At 38.9% G+C, this 22,835-nt stretch overlaps 1 protein-coding gene across 1 annotated transcript in view; it reads left to right on the forward strand.

Moving 5' to 3' along the window:
• Positions 1–17,910, forward strand: part of EYA1 (EYA transcriptional coactivator and phosphatase 1) — a 103,044-nt gene extending 85,134 nt beyond the window's left edge. The window contains exons 14-19 of the mRNA XM_077783236.1: positions 5,710–5,768; positions 5,960–6,120; positions 6,319–6,433; positions 6,732–6,853; positions 9,041–9,141; positions 15,654–17,910. Of these exons, the coding sequence (XP_077639362.1) occupies positions 5,710–5,768; positions 5,960–6,120; positions 6,319–6,433; positions 6,732–6,853; positions 9,041–9,141; positions 15,654–15,734 (639 nt within the window). The 3' untranslated portion in view covers positions 15,735–17,910. The remainder of the gene's footprint in view (positions 1–5,709; positions 5,769–5,959; positions 6,121–6,318; positions 6,434–6,731; positions 6,854–9,040; positions 9,142–15,653) is intronic.
• The last annotated feature ends 4,925 nt before the right edge of the window (positions 17,911–22,835 follow it).

The raw sequence follows: 22,835 nt of genomic DNA on the forward strand, positions 1-22,835 counted from the left end.
AATAATTGTGGTGGGAAAGAAGAGAAAATGCTAGGGTCACAAAGTGCAGGCTAGACGGAGATGACAGCTCCTGCCAGTTGAGCGCCAGCGCTGAGAAGCTGCGAACCGCGGTGGCTGCTCTTTCACAGGGGTTTGTGCGTTGCAGGCGCTCCGCGATGACGGCTCAGGAAGATCAGCGCTTCAGCCTTTGTTGCCTGGGCTTGAAAGGAAGTGCAGAGGGTTTTGTGTATTTAGCAAGCACAGAAGTACAGTGGAGAAGCATTAGGCACAGTTCATACTATATATATATGTGTATATTAATAGATATACACACACAGAGAGGATGTAGATGTGCTGTTGCTCAATTTTCCAACCTGCACATACCAGGGATTTTATCCTTCTAGTAAAGTGAAAACCAGAGGTTGACCACTAAAACTTAATGAATGCTGGCAAATAATGGTGGTGCATGTGGTCACAACTATGAGTAAAAAATGGGGGCATGGGGCGTTCACAATCTAGATTTGAAATATGTAATTGTTGTCTGGGAAAAAAAAAAATCTGACAATCTGTAATTGTGATTCTGAAAGAAGTACATTGTGATGGCTATTAGGAGTGGTGAATATTTGTGGAGTAGATAGTAGTCATAAAGGGTATATGCAACTGAAAGGGTATATATATCTATATATATAATTCCTGGAAAAGACATAAACAGAGGTACTGCTGTTATAAAAAGCTGCTTTAAAATCACAGCAGTGTACATTTGGGGATTTTTTTAAATTTTTTTTTTTTTACAGATACTTCATATTTATAAAGGATTGCATCTTTAACTTGTTTTGCTAGATCTGTTCTCACATGTACATGACCAAATTTCTCTACTGTTCAGTAGGGAAAATGAAGCAGTGGATATAATTGCGTAATGACAGATATGAGAGGAACAGAGAATCCCAGCAATCATTTCCTGTGAGTTGGCCAGCTTCCAGGATGTCTCAATGGGCCTGCTGATGTAAAGGCAAAATGAAAATAGCTCATTCTGAAGGGTAGTTGTTGGTTGGGGTTTTCTTTCCCCCCCTCTCTCATTTGACTTTGCAGACTAAGGTATTGGAACAATTAGTTGGCAGTGTGGTGTTAGTTTTCTCATGGTAAATTAAGCAGATTAACCAAATGTGGAAATGTATCTCAGCTACAATCAGCAGATTTGGCATCCTCTGAGATTATGTTAATGTTACTCACGTTATTCCTCTCTATAATGTGCAGACTTTTCCAGAGTTACCTTATGTCAGTGTTTATTCAAAGACAGCAGAATTGTTAGATTTATTTTTGTTAGTTTTGTAACACAGAAATGTAGAGGATCAGCATGCTAGCTGTTGCGTCACTCCACTTGGCTTGTAGTATTGGCACAGATAAAAGAAGTATTATAACAGCCTTCATATCTTTTTTTATTATTATTGTTATTAATTTTCCTACAGTAAGTTGAGTAGTGAAGCATATTTTACATAATTATGGCAGAAGTACACAACTTGACGGGTGGTAGTGAAGGAGCAAAGTAATATAAATATTTGCAGAACATTTCTGCCATAAGTTAATGCTTTGCATATGAATCTTTATAAAGATCCTAAGTTAGTTTAAAGGAATGATTCCAGAGGACTGCACAGGTCCAGGCATTTTAAGAGCTGTGAATGATGACTGTGGAGCATCTCTGGCAGTGTTTGGCTTGTCATACAAAAACAGAAAAGAGAAGGAGAAAAACTCAGCAGGAAGAAGTTAACAAATGCTTTGGGAATAGAGGAGGGAGAAGACATAAGCTTTCCATGTACAAATCTTAGGCTAGACTCACCTAGTCATTCATTTTTGATTGCTGTTTGTCTTTGGCTTGCTGAATTTCACTAGAGACACTCACTTAGCAAATGGTTGCAGCAGCTTTAAGTTGCTCCTGCAAGCACATATCTGCTGCTGCTTCGAACCCCAAAGCAGAGCTGATAGAAGGGAATGGAGAAACAAATCTCAGCTATTCCATGCAACATCTGTTAGTTTAATTGGGCTGCTGCAGGAGAATCAATATAAGTTACCAGCTGTGGCACAGAAAGGTCTGAGGGACAGAAACACATGGATCCATGCAAGCCAGCTGTGTAAAAGAGCAAAAAAGGACAGCGTGGGCAGTAACTTCTTAAGCTACTATTGGTAGATTTGCCAGGTTACACATGCTGACAATCCCATTTTCCCTCAAAATATTGTTTCTAAACAATACCAAGTGCATTTTGCTTTCCAGGGATTGATCCAAAACTGCAGAGCTGCGTCTCAGCCTGTCTGGCTGAAATACAAATCTTCAGTACAAACATGTTATCACTTGTAGTTCCTCCTGAAGATTTCAAACTGGATACACTGAAGTTGCAAGGTCAACACATTTAGGAACAAACACAGCTAGCTGCATAGGCTTTATATGTAAGCCACAGGATATTTTGCTCCTTATTTGCCAATTCAGCCTATTGTAAGAGAATCCCACCATTTTAATTTTGTGCTTTGGACTTGACTGCTAAACTGATCCTGTCATAATAAAATACATCTGCATAAATAACAGTGTTTCTACAGAGACTCTCAGTATTTGTTTCAGATCTCACTTTGTCAGAGAATTAGAGGGAGAATTCTAGTACTGTATTTTCTATGAAAATTTTACAAAAATACATTTGTGGAAGTTTGAAATGGTGAGCCTGCAAACAAACTTTTTTTTCCCCTGGATGGCCATTTAGCTATAAGTCATTTCCCCTCACAGAAGCTCTTCTGAGAAGTACTTGAGGATTTTAGAGTCCATGTGTATATATACACCTTTATGAAAATGTTCTGGCTTGAAGGGCATACTTTATTTTTTGGGCAGTGTTTCACCATACCCCTGATTATGGTGCATATTGAGCTAATTGCTATTTTAAGTTGTTGACTGTGTGTGCTTGCTTATATCTAATCAGAGGACTGAGCAGTGTCTCAGGTAGCTCACAAATATAATGTTCCACACAAACCAAGCAGGTGAAAACAAATACAAGGGGTTCTGATGGAAGAATGGACCACATCAATTAATGATGGGCGGGTAATTGGCTTCTTTGAAGAATTACTTTTAAATAACTTCTTTGCTAAAAGAACAATTGCTAAATGAATGTTCTTCCTTACCATGTTAAGGGGTGGGAAAATGCAGCCATCACTCATTAGCCCAAAGTCGAAGTCAGCCAGACAGTGTGAAAAAATACCTGGCACTCAAAGCTCACATTTAGCCTCAAAGCCGTGCCCTGCCACTCAAAAGGAACAAAACAGTCGTGCACTGTTTGTGACCTCCCTTTAGCTGTAACATAGTGTCAATCACATTAGGCTTTAATCCTTTCCAAATTATAACATGTATCACTTGTGCTTTGTTCCCTTCTTGACTTGTTTTCCTTCTTTTATTCCTGACAAAAGAGGACACTATCTAGCTCTTATTATAGTCATATTTTGTTGAAAATTTGCAGTGCTTGTGGCATTTTCTTCATTTTTCTTGCTTTCTTGACACTGCTTCTGTACCTTTGCCGTACCAGTTTTTAGTCTCAGATTTATTTTCTGGGCTTTTCTGTCCATAATAATTCTTTCTTTTGATGCCACAATTTCTGTATCACTGTGGTTCTTGCTTTCTACCTACCATGCAGGTGGTTAGACAGAAGGGGAGAATGTCCTGATATAAGGCTTGTGATGGTCCTAAGATTCTGTGCTATGTATTAAAGCTCCAAGTCCCCAGGTTCTCTTCTAACTATGGTATCTAAGATGTAGTGGTCTCATTCTTCCTACCTCTATCTTTTCCCTGAGAGAGTTGAATTTGGAATTTTTTTGAGTTAATCCTTCCATCTGCTCCTTTGAGAAGCTGCTACTCCTTCCTTTAGTTTTGTGGTTACAAAAAAATTTAGTTTATTATACACAGATTTCTATTTTGAGTCCTCCAGCAGCTTGTTGCAGTTGTCATTCATAGTTTCTAAGCTGGGGAAGGAGAAATAACTGAGCAGTAGAAGAGTAACTAAAGTGGGAAACTAATGAGTTCAGGAGAGTGTTACTCCTTTAGCTTACACTCAGCTCATATTTGAATTGTTAATGTGGTATGCATTTGGATGGGCATTTGCTCTAGGTTTTAAACAGAAAAGCAGTAAAGATTTATGTGATATTGATAACTTGCTGAAGAAGCTTCTGGCTCCTTTTTCAGCCAAGTTGATCTTCAAAGCCTGGCAGCATATGCTCACACTTGGAGTTTCAGCTGTGTCTCTACATCTAATGCATTTTGTCTGCCTAAGGAGGAAATTCACTGTATGCTGGTTAAATATGAGTAAATATAGTATTGTGTCTCCTGTGCTGGCACAAGCTACCTATGCATAAGATACAGAAGAGTAAGCATTATAGTAAGAATATGTTGCATGAGTGCAAAAGACCACAACTTCTTCTTCAAAACATTTCAAGTTTCTGAGGCATTTTTTGCGAACCAATGTTTTAAAAATCTAGAATCCACAGCCACCATGTGAGGCCACATAGGCTTCTTCAGCTTTTTTCTTATCTGAGGTTGTTGACCTCAGGAGAGGAGGAGAAGGTTACAGGGTCAAAGTCTTTTCCTCCTTGGAGCTTGCTGCTTGCTGGGAGAGGGTTGGCTGGAAAATAGATGTTTTAGAAAAAGGGTTGAGGGTCATGATTTTAATTCTGTTAGGGAACAGCTGGTTTGAGTTTCTTTCCACTTCTATCTTCCCTCCCTTCCTCACAAATCCATGGAGAAAGAAAAATTTGTTCAGAGGAGAGCAACACAAAAATAAAGGATTGCAGCATTTTCATCTTTAAAATAGATCATATTTGTTATAGGACTTCACATTAGGAGAGAGAAGGGGAAATTATTAAAAATATTTTAAATCCATTATTGTTACAAGCATTGAATTGATATTGATCTAGAGTGTCAGAGGTTTATTTGTTTTCCTGCCAACAGTTAAAATGTTAATAGTAATGTTTTAATGGATTTTTTGTGGATAAACAATATACATTGCAATTTTTAATTTTAGTGATGGACAAAGCTAATTTTTAATGTATCACATTAGTTTGCAGACAAGCAGCTGAAGAAAAATGGTTTGATTTGGGTATTTCTGTTCAGATTTTCATCATCTTTGCATGCTGCTTTCATGCACTAAGACCAAAGAGAGAGAAGGAAACTCACAACTCTCAAATGAATGGCAAACTAGGAACAGATTTTTCATCTGCACTCCTCTGAAACACTGGCCTCAGGCTGTGTTGGTGTGTGGCTCAACAGCAATCAGAGGTCATAATTTCATTGGCGGTTAGCATCAGGTTTAATTTTTCTAATATGTTACATTTACCAAAATGTCTGGTTTCAGTTACACTTATGCACTGACTGAATCAGCTTTGAGCAGCATGATGTTTTAAGGTACCTGAAAGGCTGCAAGAATGTTTATGGAACACATATGATAATTGTTTTTAACCATTTTCCTTTCTAAACACAAAAATGTGTTTTTGGAAAGCGGTTTAACAGTAGTAGCTAATGACGGTGTGCATTTATTCTAAGAAATTAGCACAAGGAATAGGTAAAATAGTTGTTTTAACAAGACTGCCATCTACTGATTTCCACAATTAAAAATATCCCTGATGACTAAATTGTTCATAGTTTTTTTTTTGTAGCTTTGTTTTCAAGATTAGCAAAATCAAGAAAACTATAAAATCTCTCTGTCACCTTAGGAGTGTGACCAGGTGCACATCGATGACGTGTCTTCGGATGACAACGGTCAAGATTTAAGGTACAAGAGAACTCATTAAGATAACAAGTTGCTTTGCAAATTCCTTCCTGGGCAAGGGATGAGCTGCTGGAATGCTCACAGCAGCCCACTCTCTTTTAACTGTCTTCTTTGCAACCCAGCCAAGCGGGTAGCTGGTGGTTCAATGTACAGGTTGCCTTTTATTAATCTGTGGGGTTTTTATCTCTGCCTAGCACATACAACTTCGGAACAGACGGCTTTCCCGCGGCTGCCACCAGTGCCAACCTGTGCCTGGCGACCGGCGTGCGCGGAGGAGTGGACTGGATGCGGAAACTGGCCTTCCGCTACAGACGAGTAAAAGAAATATACAACACCTACAAAAATAACGTTGGAGGCAAGTGACTCTGGGGAGTCTAACAAACACAGATTAGAGGTCGGAAATGGGAAGAACTGGTTTCTTCTCCTTTTTAGGAGTGTTTAGTGAACTGTTTAGTTTGCAGCTTGCAGAAAATTGTCTGAGCTGGTGAAAGCAAAGGAAAATGATGGAGTACTACTTAATACCAGTGCAGACATGCCCTTGTCTACTCCACAGGTCTTCTTGGTCCAGCAAAAAGAGAGGCTTGGTTACAACTAAGAGCAGAAATTGAAGCTTTGACAGATTCTTGGTTAACACTTGCACTGAAAGCACTCACCCTCATACATTCAAGGTGAGTATTAAAAGTAGGAAGGAAGCTCCTAGGGTGTCTGATGATGATCTGGAAGAGGCTGTCTGGTGTGGGCAAAATGCTGAAACTGGAGGACCTTATCTTCATTTTTTATTCCGATCTGACCATGCCACACCTTGTTCCTCAAGACAGTGGTAAAAAAAAAAGTTCTTTTTAAATGGTAATAATAATGTTGAGGGGTTCTTATGGGAGGGGTAAGATTTTCCTCCTTTTGGTTTTTTTTTTGTTTGTTTTTTTCCTGTTTAGTTAAAAAAGGATATTTGCATTTTCTCTTCCATAGGACAAACTGTGTGAACATTCTTGTAACAACTACTCAGCTAATTCCAGCTCTGGCAAAAGTCTTGTTGTATGGACTAGGGGTTGTATTTCCCATAGAGAATATTTACAGTGCAACTAAAATAGGTGAGCTATTTTCATCATGTTGTGATACATTTAAAGCTGCATGTCTAAAAAGAAAACTATTGTTGCCTATACTCAATTCTAACTTGCTTTCACTGTAGCAAATACAGAGATTAGTAACACCTGATCCTCATGGAATGTTGCTAAAGCATCCTGAAAGTGCTTTTCAAATGTATGATGATCCAGCACAGAAAGCTTTGTATAGCTCTATTAACAATGGTACAGTCTCTATTAGGAAGAAATGTAGCTGCTTTTTTCTCATCATTTCTCAAAACTGTCAGGCTGTGTAGTTGAGAAGGGTTTTTACAAGCGGTAAGTACAGAACACTGAAGCCTCCCTAGTGTTGCAGTAGGAGAAATTCTGTAAAGGTAAGCCCTGGCTTCATTTGTTTTCATGGGCTCTGGAGAAAATTTTGGTAAACAATTTACCAGAAGCAGGAATGTTTTGCGGCAGAATGTAATTATTTAAGTTTCTTCATGCTGACTGTAATAAGCTTCAGCCAGGCAAATGTTTATTTCTGTTTTCTGGTTCAGTATAAAAGATGTTATTCTGAGTATGTAGAAGTACCCCAGACCAGATGGCGATGGTGTTTGTAGTTTTTAATGTGATTATGATATATCTGTTCTGTCTCAGATTCCCTCATAATTGTGGGGTACAAGAACACATTTTTCATGTCTTCTTAAGTATCTATAATACAGCAAGCTCAAATGGTGGGATTTTTTTTTAACAAGACAAAACAAAAATTGGTTCAGAGTTTTATAGAGAAATTTGAAAGCATTCCTATAAAATATTTAAAATGTTTCCTGAATATTAAAGTTACAGTGCCCTCTGTCAAAACTTTATAGTACATTTTAGCTTTGAAATATAATGCTTTAAATACATATTTTAATTAAAACATATTTTAAGAAATCTTCACTTGTGACTTCACATACATGGAATAAAAGAGTGGTTTTGGAAAAATGTGTTCTGTCACTGGCTGTCACAGGAAACCATGAGGTTTTTGTAACATAACATGATTCGTAATATTCAAACACTGTTTCAGCTTAGTGTTGGAGGTTTCCTATGCATAGTGCTACTGTTAAATTACATCATTAAGTAGTTTGGCTTTTAATGGCTAGAAGACTTCATTTAATTTCTAGCTGACTTTCTCTTATGCTTTTATTGTTTTTTAGCGGAAATAACTATTTTAATAAACACAATTTCCCCATCCACTGCTGTAGGCAAACAGGTTAGCATGTCCCATGGACTGATTAAAGTGTCCGTTCAGAATGGGGACCTTCGAGAAAACTCAATTTTAGGCTTTTGCTTTCTTTTGTCTTCTCAGTACCATACCTGAAACTTCCCAGTATGTCTACAAATTGAAAGAGAGGAAATTTGGGTTAGCTATTAGGAAGAAATTCTTTGCTGTAAGGATGGTGAGACACTGAAACAGGTTGCGCAGGGAGGTTGTGTATGCCACAACTCTGGCAGTGTTCAAGACCAGGTTGGGTAAGGCCTTGGATAGCCTGGATAACCTGGATAGCCTTGGATAACCTTGGATAACTTTAAATAACTTAATATAGTGGGAGTGTCCCTGCACATGCCAGGGTGAATTGGGACTAGATGAGTTTTAGGGTCCCTTCCAAACCCTTAGCATTTCTGTGTTTCTGCGGTACTTGTGCATAGGTCTGGAGCACTGAGATAATTTCCCTAGATGTGTGTGGGGAAGGAATGACCCATATGAGTGGATCCCAGTGCAGGATCAAGGACATGCCCCATGTATTGTGTTACAGGCATTTAAATCTTAATCTTTTGCATGATCTTCTGAATCAGGGTACTACTGTTTTGGGAGCTGTGATTAACCATATCACAGGTTTTGGAGAAGAGGCTGGAATTTCAATTCAGCTTCAATTCATTTACTGAAATCAAGCTACTGGTCATAAACAAATGGTAGATAATTCTCCTGGTGGTGAAATTTACCACAAAACCTGTGTCATATTAGTGAATGAGACAATAAAGGTCATGTGTGGACCTCTAGTATACTGTCTATGCTGCAATGGGCCTTGATACACCATCCTGAGGGACAGACTCTTCTCATCTTGTAGCTCTACTTAAGAATTTCAAGGACTGGAGAGATCCAGGCTAAAAAGTTATTTATTTGATGACATCCCATCACCACCTATCTTGAATAGTCGGATCTTTTTCTTTCAGGAAAGGAAAGTTGTTTTGAGCGAATAATTCAAAGATTTGGAAGAAAAGTAGTGTATGTCGTTATAGGAGATGGCGTCGAAGAAGAACAAGGAGCAAAAAAGGTAATGACCTTCTTTTGATGGGGGTTGGTTTCAAGAGTCTGGAAAATTGTCTTTTCTTCAGCATGGGACAGCATGCATTGACATTTAGGTTGGATATCTTTGCCTTACAAAATCTATGTTGACTATATCTAGTAGAAAGCCGAGTAAGATTATAGATAATGATTTGCCCTGCTGTTCTCCAAAAGACACATTAAACTGTGTGTGTTTGATACATTTCAAAAAGGGGCCAGAAAATGGGCCCTGGCTTTTGTGCCAAGAACTAACAGTTCTGTTTTCCTTGGCAACCCAAAATACCACATAGGATGTTATGAATGTAAGCAAAATATGGTGATTCTTAGTGATCAAAGGCAATGTGCTGTTTGACTATATGAAATACATATATGTCACACCTTAAAAAGACATGTAGGACTGGAGTCGGTATACAGGAATTTCTGTTTTCTTGTGTGCCCATAATTTGGATTCTTTGTTCAGACAGCAACCTGTGGCTTGGCATGCATTCATAATCTCAGATAACTGAGCAGAGGATACTATTTGACTGTGTATTATTTTTTGCTTTCCACTGAGAATAAGTGAAAAAAATCACTTTTTTTTTCAATGTGAATTAAGCAGTATAAAAAGCAACACTTCCCATTCACAAATAATAGGCTTTACCTGTAGTCTTGCTAGAAAAACTACCCAAGGTAGTCTGCAGATACACACTCTTTGCTTGGAGGAATGAGGCATAACCTTGGCTATTTGAATAATAAGAGAAAGAGCAGGAAAATGGGCATTTTTGTTCTTGTTTCCTTTCACAGATAAATTGCTTTTACACAGCTGCTTTTTCACCACAAAACTCTCTGTGATACTTCTATCTCTTTCCACTGTGACTTTCTAAATTGGAGAAGTGAAACTAATTAGTCCACATGGCGTTTTAACAACCATTGACTGGTTTTGCTTCATGAAATCTGGGTTTTGTGCCCCTGAAGCCTTGCGGGTAGGTTCCCTGCTCGTCCCAGCACTTTGCAGAGTCTCAGTTTCATATATCCCTTTGGCGGACTGACGGGAACAGTTTGCTCCTTTCTCCTTCAGAAATGCCTTTCATCTTTGCAGAGAAATGTTTTCCCGCTGCAAATGATTACATTTTAAAAGCTGTATTTAAGATCGGGGGAAAAGAAATTCCTTCTCTTTGTTCCTTTTCTGTTGCTCAGTGAAATAGTGTTGTATATGATAATGGCAGGAGTAGTCCTTTTGGTAACATTATCTATTCCACTGTTTTTTTCAACAGGAAACATGATTCAGAAAAGCATAAGAGAAAGCCTTTCCAGTTGCTAAGAGGAGTAGCAGTATAGAAAGTTCCTTTGTGCAATTACTTGTGTGTATTCTTTCCTGGTGGAAGGAATTTTCAGGTTGAAAGCATGTTAGATGCTCTGGATTAAATTATCTGCTGCAGCAATGCCAGAGAAGTCAATAAGTACACCAGCAGCCCTGCCTTTCTGCATAAACTATCAACCTGATTTAGGAAAATGCTTCTGTGTTTCTTGTCCTGCTTCTTACTCCACCAAGTAAGAAATCACCATTTCACACTGTAAATGCAGGATTTACCTTTTTAGTTTTTTCCTTCACATCCTGCAAGAGTAGAAATCTTCTCTGGAGAGCACACAAACAAAGCAGAAGCTTTGCCTCCCCAAAACTACCCAAACCATATAAATCCAGAGTGGCATAAGTGTCCTGTGATGTACCCCATTGTCATGCTTACCCCTGAATTTTGGTAGCTGGTTCCTTCTCTCCTTGCTTCACATCAGCATGTCAGGTTTTGTTTTATTCTCCAGAGAAGGGACAGGTCTTCTGTTACCCCTTTGCACAGCACTTTTCTGTAGGACTTTGGCCTGTGGTGAAGCCATTAGCACATGTGTGTTTCTTTACACTATTTATAGCATAAACAGTACAACCTTCTTTAGATAGCACTTCATTGTTTACATGTAAACTGTAATAAGTCTTTTCAAGACTATTTAATTAGAGATTTTTTTTTTATTTTATGTTCATTCAATGGAGAAAAAAAAATGGTTGAACTTCCAGCTTAGGAGGTAAGAAAGTTAAGGTTTATTATTAAAAATAATTTACCGATCATTTATCAATTCCTTCATCATAAAACAAGATTTTCATGTATGTCCTTCCTTCATTGAAAATATTGAGTCAATACAGCAGTAGGAAAATAAAAGAAACATTTGAAATCTTTTTATTATTGTCATAAGTATAAAAATTCAATAATGGAAACTTTCTAACGCCACTTAAAAGATCGTTGCTTTATTAAGAAACATTTTTAGGATAAACAGTTTGTTCATAAAATGCCTGTTTTGGTTGATGTAAGCAAACATAATACACTGTTGCATTTCTGGTAGCATTAGTCGAACTATGATATTGACACCCTAGTTTAGCTGTCACTTCCAGCAAAATATTTGATGAGACAATTAAAACTCTCAGGATGTTTGCAGTGTGGATTGAGGAATGATTGTACCCTTCTGGGTCAGTGCAGCAACCAGTGAACTTGGCTGTAACACCAGGGTTCACACAAAGGTGTGTGAAAAGAGGGAGAGGAGGGCAGAGAGAAGCCAGTGTGAAAGTCCAAAGGGTGCTCTGGGTGCTGGCAGCAGTGCCAGTGCGTGTCAGAGCCAGCGCCTCAGGGTGCCACTGCGGTGACACAGCTGTACAAGGGCCTGGGGGTTTCTGCCAGAAACTCCATTGTATTTTAGTTTGCTGTGTTTTGGTTTTGGAGGTTATTTTGTTTTGTTTTGTTGTGTTTGGTTTTGTTTTGTGCTCATCTTTTGCCTTTGCCTTTGGAGATACATTCAGGAAATACTAATAAGACAGGAAAACCCCAACTCCTGAGTTTTTCTGCTTAGGAGAATTCTCCAAAGCATTTCTAATTTGTGAGATGAGACAAAGGCTCCTCTGCACTGAGGAGCTGGATTTTACATCAGGTGATTCAGGAGAGCCTAGGCAAATGGTCTTCTCCTTTGTCTCCAAAATGGTCATGCTGACTTGGAGGAAAAATCATAAATCTTTGTGGAGCAATAAATAGAATATAAATGGGTATCCAATATGCCATTGCTTTTAAGCTCAGAGTCACACTGTGCCTGTCAGGTTTGGGATAGGAAGTAAAGACGGCCGCTTAGCAAATCTGGCAGGAATACAATAAAAATACCATGAAAGATGACAAAAACTGATGAGTTTTCTATTCAAATCCATCACAAATCTCAGGAGTAAGTTTTTTGTATAAATATGTATTCATTTAAGGGAAGGAGGATAGGGGATAATCTGCACTTTTGGTGTTGCTATCAAAAACTGGATTTGTTTTGCATGTGTATTAATAGCGACACTATTTTGTGTAGTAAAATAGCTGAAGTTTTGTACATTTAGTAGGTACATGCTGACAATAAAATTACTTCTATTTCAGAAATAAAATAGCTTAATAACTTAGGTTATTTAATAATACTCTAATTATTAGGCTTACAAAATTTGTAGTTTCATTTTTTATGCTTTTTACATCAAAACCAAAATTTTGCCACCACATTTAATTTCAAAATGTCATCAAAATTAAATAATTTAAAAGTTCATAAGTGTTTTATTGCTAAGTATCATCTACCAAACAATTAATGATTTTTAAAACACAAAAGCTTCATATTTACTTGGAAGATGTTGAAATAGTAGACTTAGAGTTCCATTAGATACTGATGCATCCAGTTTCACCACCTATTTATTAGTGGTTAGCATTTGTCATCCATTCTCCTGCAGTAGCAAATGCCAGATTAACATTTCTTGCTTGGCTCAGAATAGAAGTGTTCTGCATGGCATGGGTGTGCTAAATGTTGGCAGGGATGGCTCGTTAAAGGCAATATTTTGTACATATATATATATACACAAAGGATCTCTTACTCTCTCAAATGATCTCAAGTCATTTGGCAAGAGAAAATTTACTTCCATCTCGTGGGTGTGTTGCCACTTTTGACATGGCTGAATAATTGTGAATCAGCAATGCATGTTAATACAGATATAATAGATAAGGTTTTGCATGATAATTTTGTTACTTTAAAGGTTCCAATTTCATACAATCATTCTCTTAGATGGGGTGAAAATTGGCATACATACCTCATGAAAACACATGCAGATATATGAACACATATGTGTGAGTCTCTATATATACACACAAACATACAGATATATATAGATCTGTATCAGGTTTGTTTTGCCTCCTCACAGCTCTGAAGGCCATACTGTAGGGTCAGACTGATAGAAATCTGAATTTGGCACGTTCAGCCATGCCCAGGACGTCAGAGCAGATTCCAGCCCCATGCAGCCACCATGTTCCTGGCATGCTTTATTTCTTGGGATTGTGCATCTGGCCTTTAGACCTACATGAAGGAGCACTGAAAATAATTATAATCTTGAGAATTACACAATTATTACCTCTTTTTTTTTTTTTTTTGTAAGACTATTGTCATTCCACACTTCACTGCTGTAACTGCATGGAGTAAATACAGGTTTATTCCTTTCACAGACAGACATAAATAATGCAGATGACACTTAACTAAATTTGAGATAGAAATATATAGTGAAAATTATGGCTGCTTACAGTTTTGGTTTAAAACCTGATCATCAACAGCTGACCCATAAACAGGGTAATCCGATACTCGATATTGCACATGGGCATCTAGCAAGAGGTGCTGTAATTTGATTTAGCAGAAGCTAAACCTTCTGTTAAATCAATCAGAGTCTTTAACTGCTCTATCTGCCTGGTGTGTGTATGCTCTGTGATGCTGAAGTTGTTACTAGGGAAGCAGTTATAAAGCTGGAGCTGCATGGAGTGGGAGCTGGAAGCCAAGAATTTATTCCTATAATTCTCCCTATTCATTGGTTTGCTACCTGACCTTGGAGGGCATCCATGTCATTGACTCTTGGCTTCTGCAGAGACACTTTGCAAAGGCAGGTGTCCACCAAAGTCTTTGCCAGCCACATCATAGGTGTGCTGTTTACACATCCCTGACCCAGTGGCTAAAGCAGATGTGCTGCCAAGCTGACTAAGAGGAGGAGCAGGGAGCTATGGCTGGCTGTCAGGGAGACCAGCTGTGTCCCACCTGACAGGGGTTTGAGAGAGAAGAGGGAAGCTGCAACCTCCCACGAAAAGGAGGCAGCACTGCTGAGCATTGCTGACCTGAGCAGTCATTTGGCAAACACAGCATGGACCTGCTGCAAGCACCTGCGACTCTTTGTGCTTGATGTAGTACCCCTATCAGATATTTCAAATTCTGACAGAAAGATCTTGCAGCCTAAGTTAGACATAGGTGCATGGAAGCTTTTGCAAAATCCAGAGAATGGCATGACTAGTAATTTTTGTTTCGTATTGGTCTTGCTGGTTCATTTCCTGAAGATGATGCAAGAAGGAGAGGAGATGGAGTTTTGCCTCTGATTTCAGTGGAATTAGGAATTTACTCAAGAGCTGCTGAAGTAGAATTATGAAATCCTCTTTGGGAAATCATAGATAAAATGGTTGGGAAACTTAGAAGCTAATGTGATAATAAATTGCTTGTGGTTTGCCTCCTAAAGATGCCAGGACACAAACTGACCCAGTGAAAAGGTGAACACAATCATGTTAGCCTCCAGAATACTGTTGAATTGAAACTATTTTCCCATTAGGTTTATAGAATAATTTCCTGACCAAAGCAGATGGTTATCTTTTTTCTTTTTTTAAATATATGCAAAAGTTCTTGTTGACATTAGAACCCCTAGTTTCAAGTAAAAAGGTAGTTCTTAAGTAGATTTTTGCCCCTTCATGAATGAGGTAATCTGTACTTTTTCCTGGGATTTATGTTTTTTGTTTTATTCAGGTTCTTTGCAAAAGTATTTGTGCCCCAGTCAGATTTTATTACAACTAATAGGAAAAAAATATGTATTTATTTTAATGTCCCATATGGAAAAGATGCTCTAAGATCAGTGTTAGCAATGACCAGTGTTATACAAGTCACTGGTATAAAAATCTTTTCAAAGTGATGTGACACATCACACATAACACGAGTTATTCTGAATCACCATTTTTCTGTTCCTAACTCATCTGCCAAGTTTTTTACAAGGAGAAAACACATTTTGATAGTAAACAACACTTTCACTTTCTTTATTTTCTTTCTGTTCCCTTCCTCAAACTACTCACATGCGTATGTTATTTGGTTTCTTTTCTTCCAGAAGTAGTATTTTCTTCTGCAATGTTCTGAAATCTGTTTTTCATATAAAGAGATTAGTATCCCCTCCCTTCCTTATGACCTCCTGATGTGTTTGTTGTAGTTCCTACTGTAAATAGATTTGCTGTTATTGAGAATTTATGTTTAGGGGGTGGGTCAGAGAGACCAGACTGAAGAACTCAAGGTTTTAAGAGCTCTTTTTCTCTCCCCTAAATGTTCTCTTATCCCTGTGAAAGACAAAGGGTGCGTCTAAATACCAGAATGCTTGGGGTTATTTTTACATGTTGTCTGTGCTGTTCACAGCATGCTATGCCATTCTGGAGGATCTCGAGCCACTCTGACCTTATGGCCCTTCACCACGCCTTGGAACTGGAGTACTTGTAGCAGCTTAGCAGCACTTTCAAACCTCAGAGCCTCCTTCTGCCCGTGGATGAGATGCCTGTGTCTTGTGTCAGCATTGGACTATAGAACTTTGTGATTTCAACATGTTGACGTACAGCTGCAATTGGTCTTACCCCTTGCCCTTTCAGAGAACGGAGGAGCACGTCCTTTTCTTCAGAACAGCTGTTGGCTCCGGTGCTGCGAGTCCAACGAAAACAAGCCATGCGAGTGTTTGAACAACTCATCTTTACCATACTTGCTACCAAAAAGAAATAGAGAAGGGAAAAATAAAATGGGAAGAAAAACAAAAAGAAGAAGAAGAAAAGAAAAGGAAATAAGAGGTTCATACCTGTGAAGAAAAGAAAAAGGACCTGCAAATGCTTTGTAGTTTTTAGCCTCTTTAATGTGACACACACAATTTCTTTAACACAGCAAACTTGATTGCACAATGAAGACTGAGATTTTACAAAATACCAGTGGAGTAATTTTCTTATAAAGAAGGTTTACGTTTTGGTTTCTCATACCCAGGGTACTCTGTACATCTTTACTTATTTATGAACAGACTGTATTTTGACATCATATAACTGAGGATATGTATAATAGGATTAAAGGCTATTATAAGCCTTTGCCTTATGGTACAGCAACTACTTTTGATTTTAGCACATTACAGAGTAGTTTAAAATATGTCTAATTTAAACTATTAGGTACATCACTGAGACAATCATGTACAGGAAGATTTTTTTTTGTGTAAATTTGTAATAATGAATGATTCTTTTACATATTGTTAAGGTAAATGCTATTGAAAGATAGTAATGCCTTGTTGGTGAAGATTGAGGCCACATGTGCACAAATTTGTGCAGTGCCTTATCAATGTGTTGGATATAAATATGTAGATAATGGATTTTTTTTTAGATAAATCTGTCAAGACCAAAAGCATGGATGTCAAGTGTCAATAGGAATTGGGTTTTGTTCTCAGCTGTTTCTCTGCCATTTTCTTCTCTCACCCACTCTGATTATGAAAAGATTGATTTTCTGTGTCCCCCTGGTTGAAGCAAATACAGATAAAACCCAAGTGAAGAGGAGGTCTTTATTGTATTTTTGTTTCCTCTTTTAAAGTTAACATATTAACTCTTTTTTAGAGTATTAAAAGATTAATTAGGAGAGTCATTCCATGAAGAAATAGAGAAAGAACACAAATATATTTTAAGATGTAACTTAAACTGGAATCTTGGTACTGAATAGCCTTTGCCTCATCCAAAAATAAAGGAATCTATCATCACTAATATTTTTAGAAATTAGAAATGAGAATATTTTGGAGAAATTAAGCAAGAATGCTCATATACATTTAAGCTTTTTAGTCCTCTTCCACCAGGAGTCAGATTTTCCTAAGATATAACATCCATTGCCGGCAATGGAAATGCTGAAATTATTATCACCAAGGAGTTAAAATTTGCTTTTGTCTGTACTAACTTAAAGGACAAACCTAGACCATGTCTGTCTGTGACTTGTGACTTTTCTGATCTTGAAGGCTTTGAGCTACTTGGTTAAGTAAACTGTTAGTCTGACTTTTTAGCTTGAATTGTACCAATTCCCTTGGCCCAGTTAATTATCTTATTAAAAAGAAACCTCACCTTTGTTGGTTAATTTTCTTTTTTCATTTTTATAAAAAAAACACCAGCCATGAAACAGCTACCTGCAAAGCTACAGAGCACCAATGTAGGTACAAATCAACACCCTTCTCTATTGGAGGAATCACATTGCTGCTAGAATAAAATATTTGTGGATTGCCTTAGTACCAACAGAGAGGTTTTTATCTTACCAAGACTTGCACATGTGCTTTACTTTACCCAGTTTGAGTGCTGCAACTTTTGCAGTACTCACATATGTGCATAAAGCACATTGTGGATCGTTTTTAGAATTGAGACTATCATTAGCCTTTTCATTTTTCAAGAGAAATAGACAGTGATGGGGGGATTGGTTGTCGTTTTTTTTCTTTGGCCCTTTTCAATTTTTAGTCATTCATGGACTGAAAAACATAACAAAATTTATCTGGGCCTTATTGTACAAAAAGTGTGTTGTGTCCACAATTGTGTACAGAATTTTTCTTCATTAATTTTGTTTTAAATTAATAAAATTGATTTGTGAACGTATTAAACAATTGTCTTGTATGCAAATCTGTGATATGTCTGCCCCCTGGGTTGGGAATGAGGAGACATCTCTCATCTCTTTGCTGTCCCAAGACACAGAAATTATTCATCTTGTGGTGCCCAGCTGAGATTTTAAATAGGTTAAAGAATAGTTGCAACTAGTTTACAGAAGGCTCAGTTAGATGAGCAGCAGTTGTTTTGCTTATCAGCAGCAGCTAGAGAAGATCAGTGCAGAATAAGGCCTTGGTGTCCTGGAAATGTCTCTAAGTGACTCACAGCAAATGCCTGAACTTCATGGTGCCTCTATCATCCAAAGCAATCCACGTGCTGAATGGATGAGTCTCCCATTCAGACATCTCACTCAGGGCTACAAGTCCCATCCTCTGAGGTTTAACAGGCCTGAACATCTGGGAATTCAGGACTGGCATTTAACTTTACTAAGCACAGAGCAGTGCTGCCCTTTAAATTAGGAAGCATGCCAGTGACCACCATTTTATAGCAGTTTTATAGTTTTGCTGTACACACATGGTCTGGTGAAGATCCCTCTTTGCTTCTCTGCCCATCAGTGAGAGCCTTGGCTGCCAGCAGGTTATTCCTTACTCTCACTTTCTGGTCTAGTGAGACCTAACAAATGGAAGCAAAACCAAGGATCTGCTTCTACATACTTGGCACCACCATGGAAGGTGCATGCTTAGAGACCAATGATGCTGGAAATTAGTCTGATGAAGTAAACATTTAAATGCCCCCTGAAGTCAGTGTCTTTCTTTCTGAGCACCTAAATTTTCAAAAAAAATATAATAATTTAAGGAGCATCATGTGAAAACCCTTCTTAAATCAAAATATTGTAAGAAAGCAAGGAGTCCTATAGAGTGAAGGAAATCATATAGGCAGCACATTGGGGTCCACTTTTTGAAATATGTCAGTACTGCTTGAAGTTTCCATTTCTTAGATGCTCACTGATAAAAATGTTCAGCTGTAATGGTTTTTATTCTAAGAATAACACACATGTAACTTTGAGGTAGTGCCAAGAAAGTGAAATTAAAAATAGTAATTATTATTATTTATGTCTCTCATGACTGGAATCCATCCTTACTGAGTGGTACCTTTGTCTCAAAACTGCTTGCAATGCAAGCCAATAAAATATTGTTAGAAATTCTTCCTGCCTTTTCCTTCAGTTTTCTGCTTCTCTCAGTGTTGAATTCTGCCCTGCAACGTGAGGAGAGGATAGATATCAAGAGACACATTTCTTTGTGTCATATGCCAAGGAAGAAGCACAGGCCTATCCCAGTCTTCCTGTTCTTTGTCAATGGTAAGGCTGCACAGCTGCCACTTTTGCCATTCTCTGTTTAGCCAAGGACTGGCTCTACCAAAACTGTCCAGCTGGCTTGTGCAGGCAAAGGGCTAGAAGGAAATGGGAAAATCCATGGGAAACAGTCATCTCCCAGGCTGGAAAAAAACATAGAGAAGAGGTGTGAGGGTTACAAGGCTGCAACTGCAAAGAGGGTCTGCAGGTAACCAGAAAGGGTCGCTGACTGGAGCACCCAGTACTCCTAGATGGGTGCCCAGCAGCTGCTCAGGATTATGCTCAAGAATTTGATGGGGCAAGGGACCAGTGAGAGGTGCCACAGTCTCTTGGCTACCCTATCCCACCAGCTTCATGGTGTGGATGGCAGGCTGGCCATAGCACAGTGGGCAGCAGCACATAATTCCATCTGGACCTCGGGGGAGGATGGTGTAAATCAGTGGGGGCAGGGCTGGTTGCCATCCCTCTTCTGGCTCCTCCTGAAGCTCTTGCCCTGTCCCCATTACCTCTATACAGCTGTCATGCACCTTCATGTGCAAGAAAGGACACAGCAAAGATGGAAATCTCTGGAGTACATGTCTTGAATTCCCTCCACAGCCTATTAACTGGGTGAGCTCCTCTGTACTGTATATGTGCACATATATACACACATACATACACATACATATAGATATATAGCTAGATACACAAATATAGATATATTTGTTGTCGAGCTTTGTTATGACAGCAAAATTAAAATGTTGTATCACTTAACCTGTTGCCTAAGCAACTTTATGCAAATGGTTTGCAATGTACCCCTTACTCTTGTTCTCCAGCACAGTCATGAAAGATAAATAAAGTTCTTACATTTGACTACTCAAATCGTCCACCTTTGTAACTGTCAGTATTTCAAGTTTGTGTGAGTATAAATAAACTTCCACCAGTTCTGATACACCAGGGAAATTTTTTTGGTTGTGTTTTTTACTAATATTCTATACTGCCATTTCTGGTTTTTAAGTGGCTGTTTGTTTCCTGCTAATGGTAATAGAATAGCAGCAGAAGAAAAATAAAATATTTGGATTTATCTAAAGTTAAATACAGATATGCCAGCTCTCATGGAAGCCACATGATGTTGCCAGCTGACGTGGAAGTCAGACGTAGGTACAAGTATGCTATTAGTGATCTGCCCTTCCCATCACTTCTCCAGCACTGGCAGTTTTTCGGCTGGGAAGAGGGATTTGTGGCTTGGGTTTTGTTTCTTACCCTCACTTAGAGATGTTTTGCATGGACTGCTCTCTGCTGCTTCCTGAAGGGCTGGCCTTTGACACTATGCTGTTTCCATTCTTATGCACAGGTGAATTGTTTTCTAAAGTGGGAGTCGAATAATTTGCAAAGGAAGCTCCAGTCTGCTTCATTTTATTCATTGCCAAGTCATGTCAGATTTGACATGGAAGTGAAGTGAGATCTAGATAGTGCATTAATTTAATAGCTGAGACTGTAGTGATAGATGGTATAGTGCAGAGAAGGTGTAAAGTGGTTAGAAATAAAAAGACAAAACATAAATTGATTTGAGAAATGTAGGCTAATAAATCTGGGAGAAAATAATGCAAAGCAAGGAGTGAGGAAGAATGCTGAGTTGTCCAGAATGGAGAAAATTATGTTTGGGAAGGCAAATTAATTTCTTAGCTCTGCTACAGAATAATCCAGGAGTTGTTAGGACTCAGGCTCAGTGAAGCTAAGTGCCACTGTGGCGGGCCACCTGCAGGACATCCAGCGCTTGCACTGATCATGCATGTTCTCCATGGAGAGAACTGGAAGCCACAGTGAGGAGCTGTTGAAGCCAGCTAGTGGCACCAGAACTGTGTACAAAATCCTGCCCTTACCAGGAGCTTGGGCACCACTTCTTGCCCCCTAAGTGACGTCTGGAATCCTTTCCTGTGCGGGACAGGAGGCTTCCCATGCTGAGGAACATGGCAGGAGCTGTCCGTGTCCTGTGCAGCACTCGCTGTTCACCCTCTGCAGAAGCTTAGTGATTAGTGACCACTTGCACAGGATACAGGTGACTTTAGTCCAAGTCTGTTTTCAACTCTCTCCAGAGCTATGTAGGAGGCTGCACGCTGTTAATGTTCTCAGAGAGCCAGAGGAGTTCCGTGGGAGCAGAAGAAAAGAGAAGTGCAAGTGTGCAGGCTCTCAGTGAAGCACACAAGGATGATGTTTGCAGAGCAAAAACACTTTGCTTCTCTGTAGCTGCTTAATGCAAAGTACAGAAAGTCCTGGGGACTGGCACATAAATCAGGGCTCCTGTCTCTGAGGCATGTGCTCACACTACCAAATCCTTAGCTCTCCTCAGAAAAATCCACTGGATGGACTGATTACCTGTTTTCCTTCCTCTTGTGGTTTCAGTCCAGCAGGTCACTAAGTCCCATACAGCCACTCACTCATTCCCCTCACATTTGAATGAAGGAGAGACTTGGAAGAGGGAAAGTGAGGAAACTCATTGGTTGAGATGACAGTTTGATAGCTAAAGCCAAGGCTGTGCACACAAGCAAAGAAGAACAAGGTATTAATTAATGATTTCATGGACAGGCAGGTGTCCAGCCATCCCAGCTGGAAGCAGGGCTCCATCACACATAATGGTCACTTGAGAAAACACCATCACTCCAAATATCCCCCCTCTGCCTCCTTAATTCCCCATCTTCATATGCTGAGCATGATGCCATATGGTATGAAATATCCCTTTGGTCAGTTGTGGTCAGCTGTCCCAGCAGTGTCCCTTCCCAACTCCTTGAGTACCCCCAGCTGCTCACTGGCAAAGTGGGGTGGAGTGAGGCGCAGAAAAGGCCTCGACTCTGTGCAAGCACTGCTTAGCAATAAATAAACCATCCCTGAATTGCCAACACTGTTTTCAGCCTAAATCCAAATCACAGTCTCACACAAGCTACTGTGAAGAAAATTAACTCTATTCCAGCCAAAACCAGCAAAACACCTCTCCAGAGTAAACAAGTGCAGTTCTCAGTACCAAGACAAGCAACTGAAGAGAAACAAAACCATTACATTCCCCTTTACCTCAAGAAATGCTATAATTCCAGAAGGGATTATTAACTTTGCATTAAATTCACGTTCCAGCTCCTAAATCTATCTGTGCAGTCATTATTTATATGTGACTCACTTAAAATTCTGTAGAGCATCTGTATCATAGATATTAGAGGTCTACTTACATGCCATTTGGTATTTGTCACTAATCTGGGGTCACAGAGGGTCTGCCCAGTAATATTTCCACTACACAGCAGGTAAATCCTCTCAGATGGCTCCTGATACCTTCTTATAAAATGAGAGTTTGAAATTCAATTTAAACTATACAGATTTATACCTAATAAGAGCTTTCCTGGAGCCCTTTTGTTTTAAGACAGAAAGTTTTTAAGGGGAGTTGGAACAAAAAAACAACCCTGAACTATATGCTTAGTTCTCTAGAAGACAAGGAAAACTCAGCAAAATAAAATTAGGAAGGTTGAAATATCCCTTTTAAACAACAGTTATGTGGTGGGGAAGCTCAGCTTTTGTGAATATTAGCATTCTTTTTGATATTTCTATAGTCTAGGTGTAATCCACTGTTCTGTAAGCTTTTTGTCCAGAATTTCTCAAATACTTGCTCTTATGCCGCCTGATTCCTCTTTC

Source organism: Lonchura striata, chromosome 1, assembly GCF_046129695.1.
Source record: "Lonchura striata isolate bLonStr1 chromosome 1, bLonStr1.mat, whole genome shotgun sequence".
NCBI classification, from domain to species: domain Eukaryota; kingdom Metazoa; phylum Chordata; class Aves; order Passeriformes; family Estrildidae; genus Lonchura; species Lonchura striata.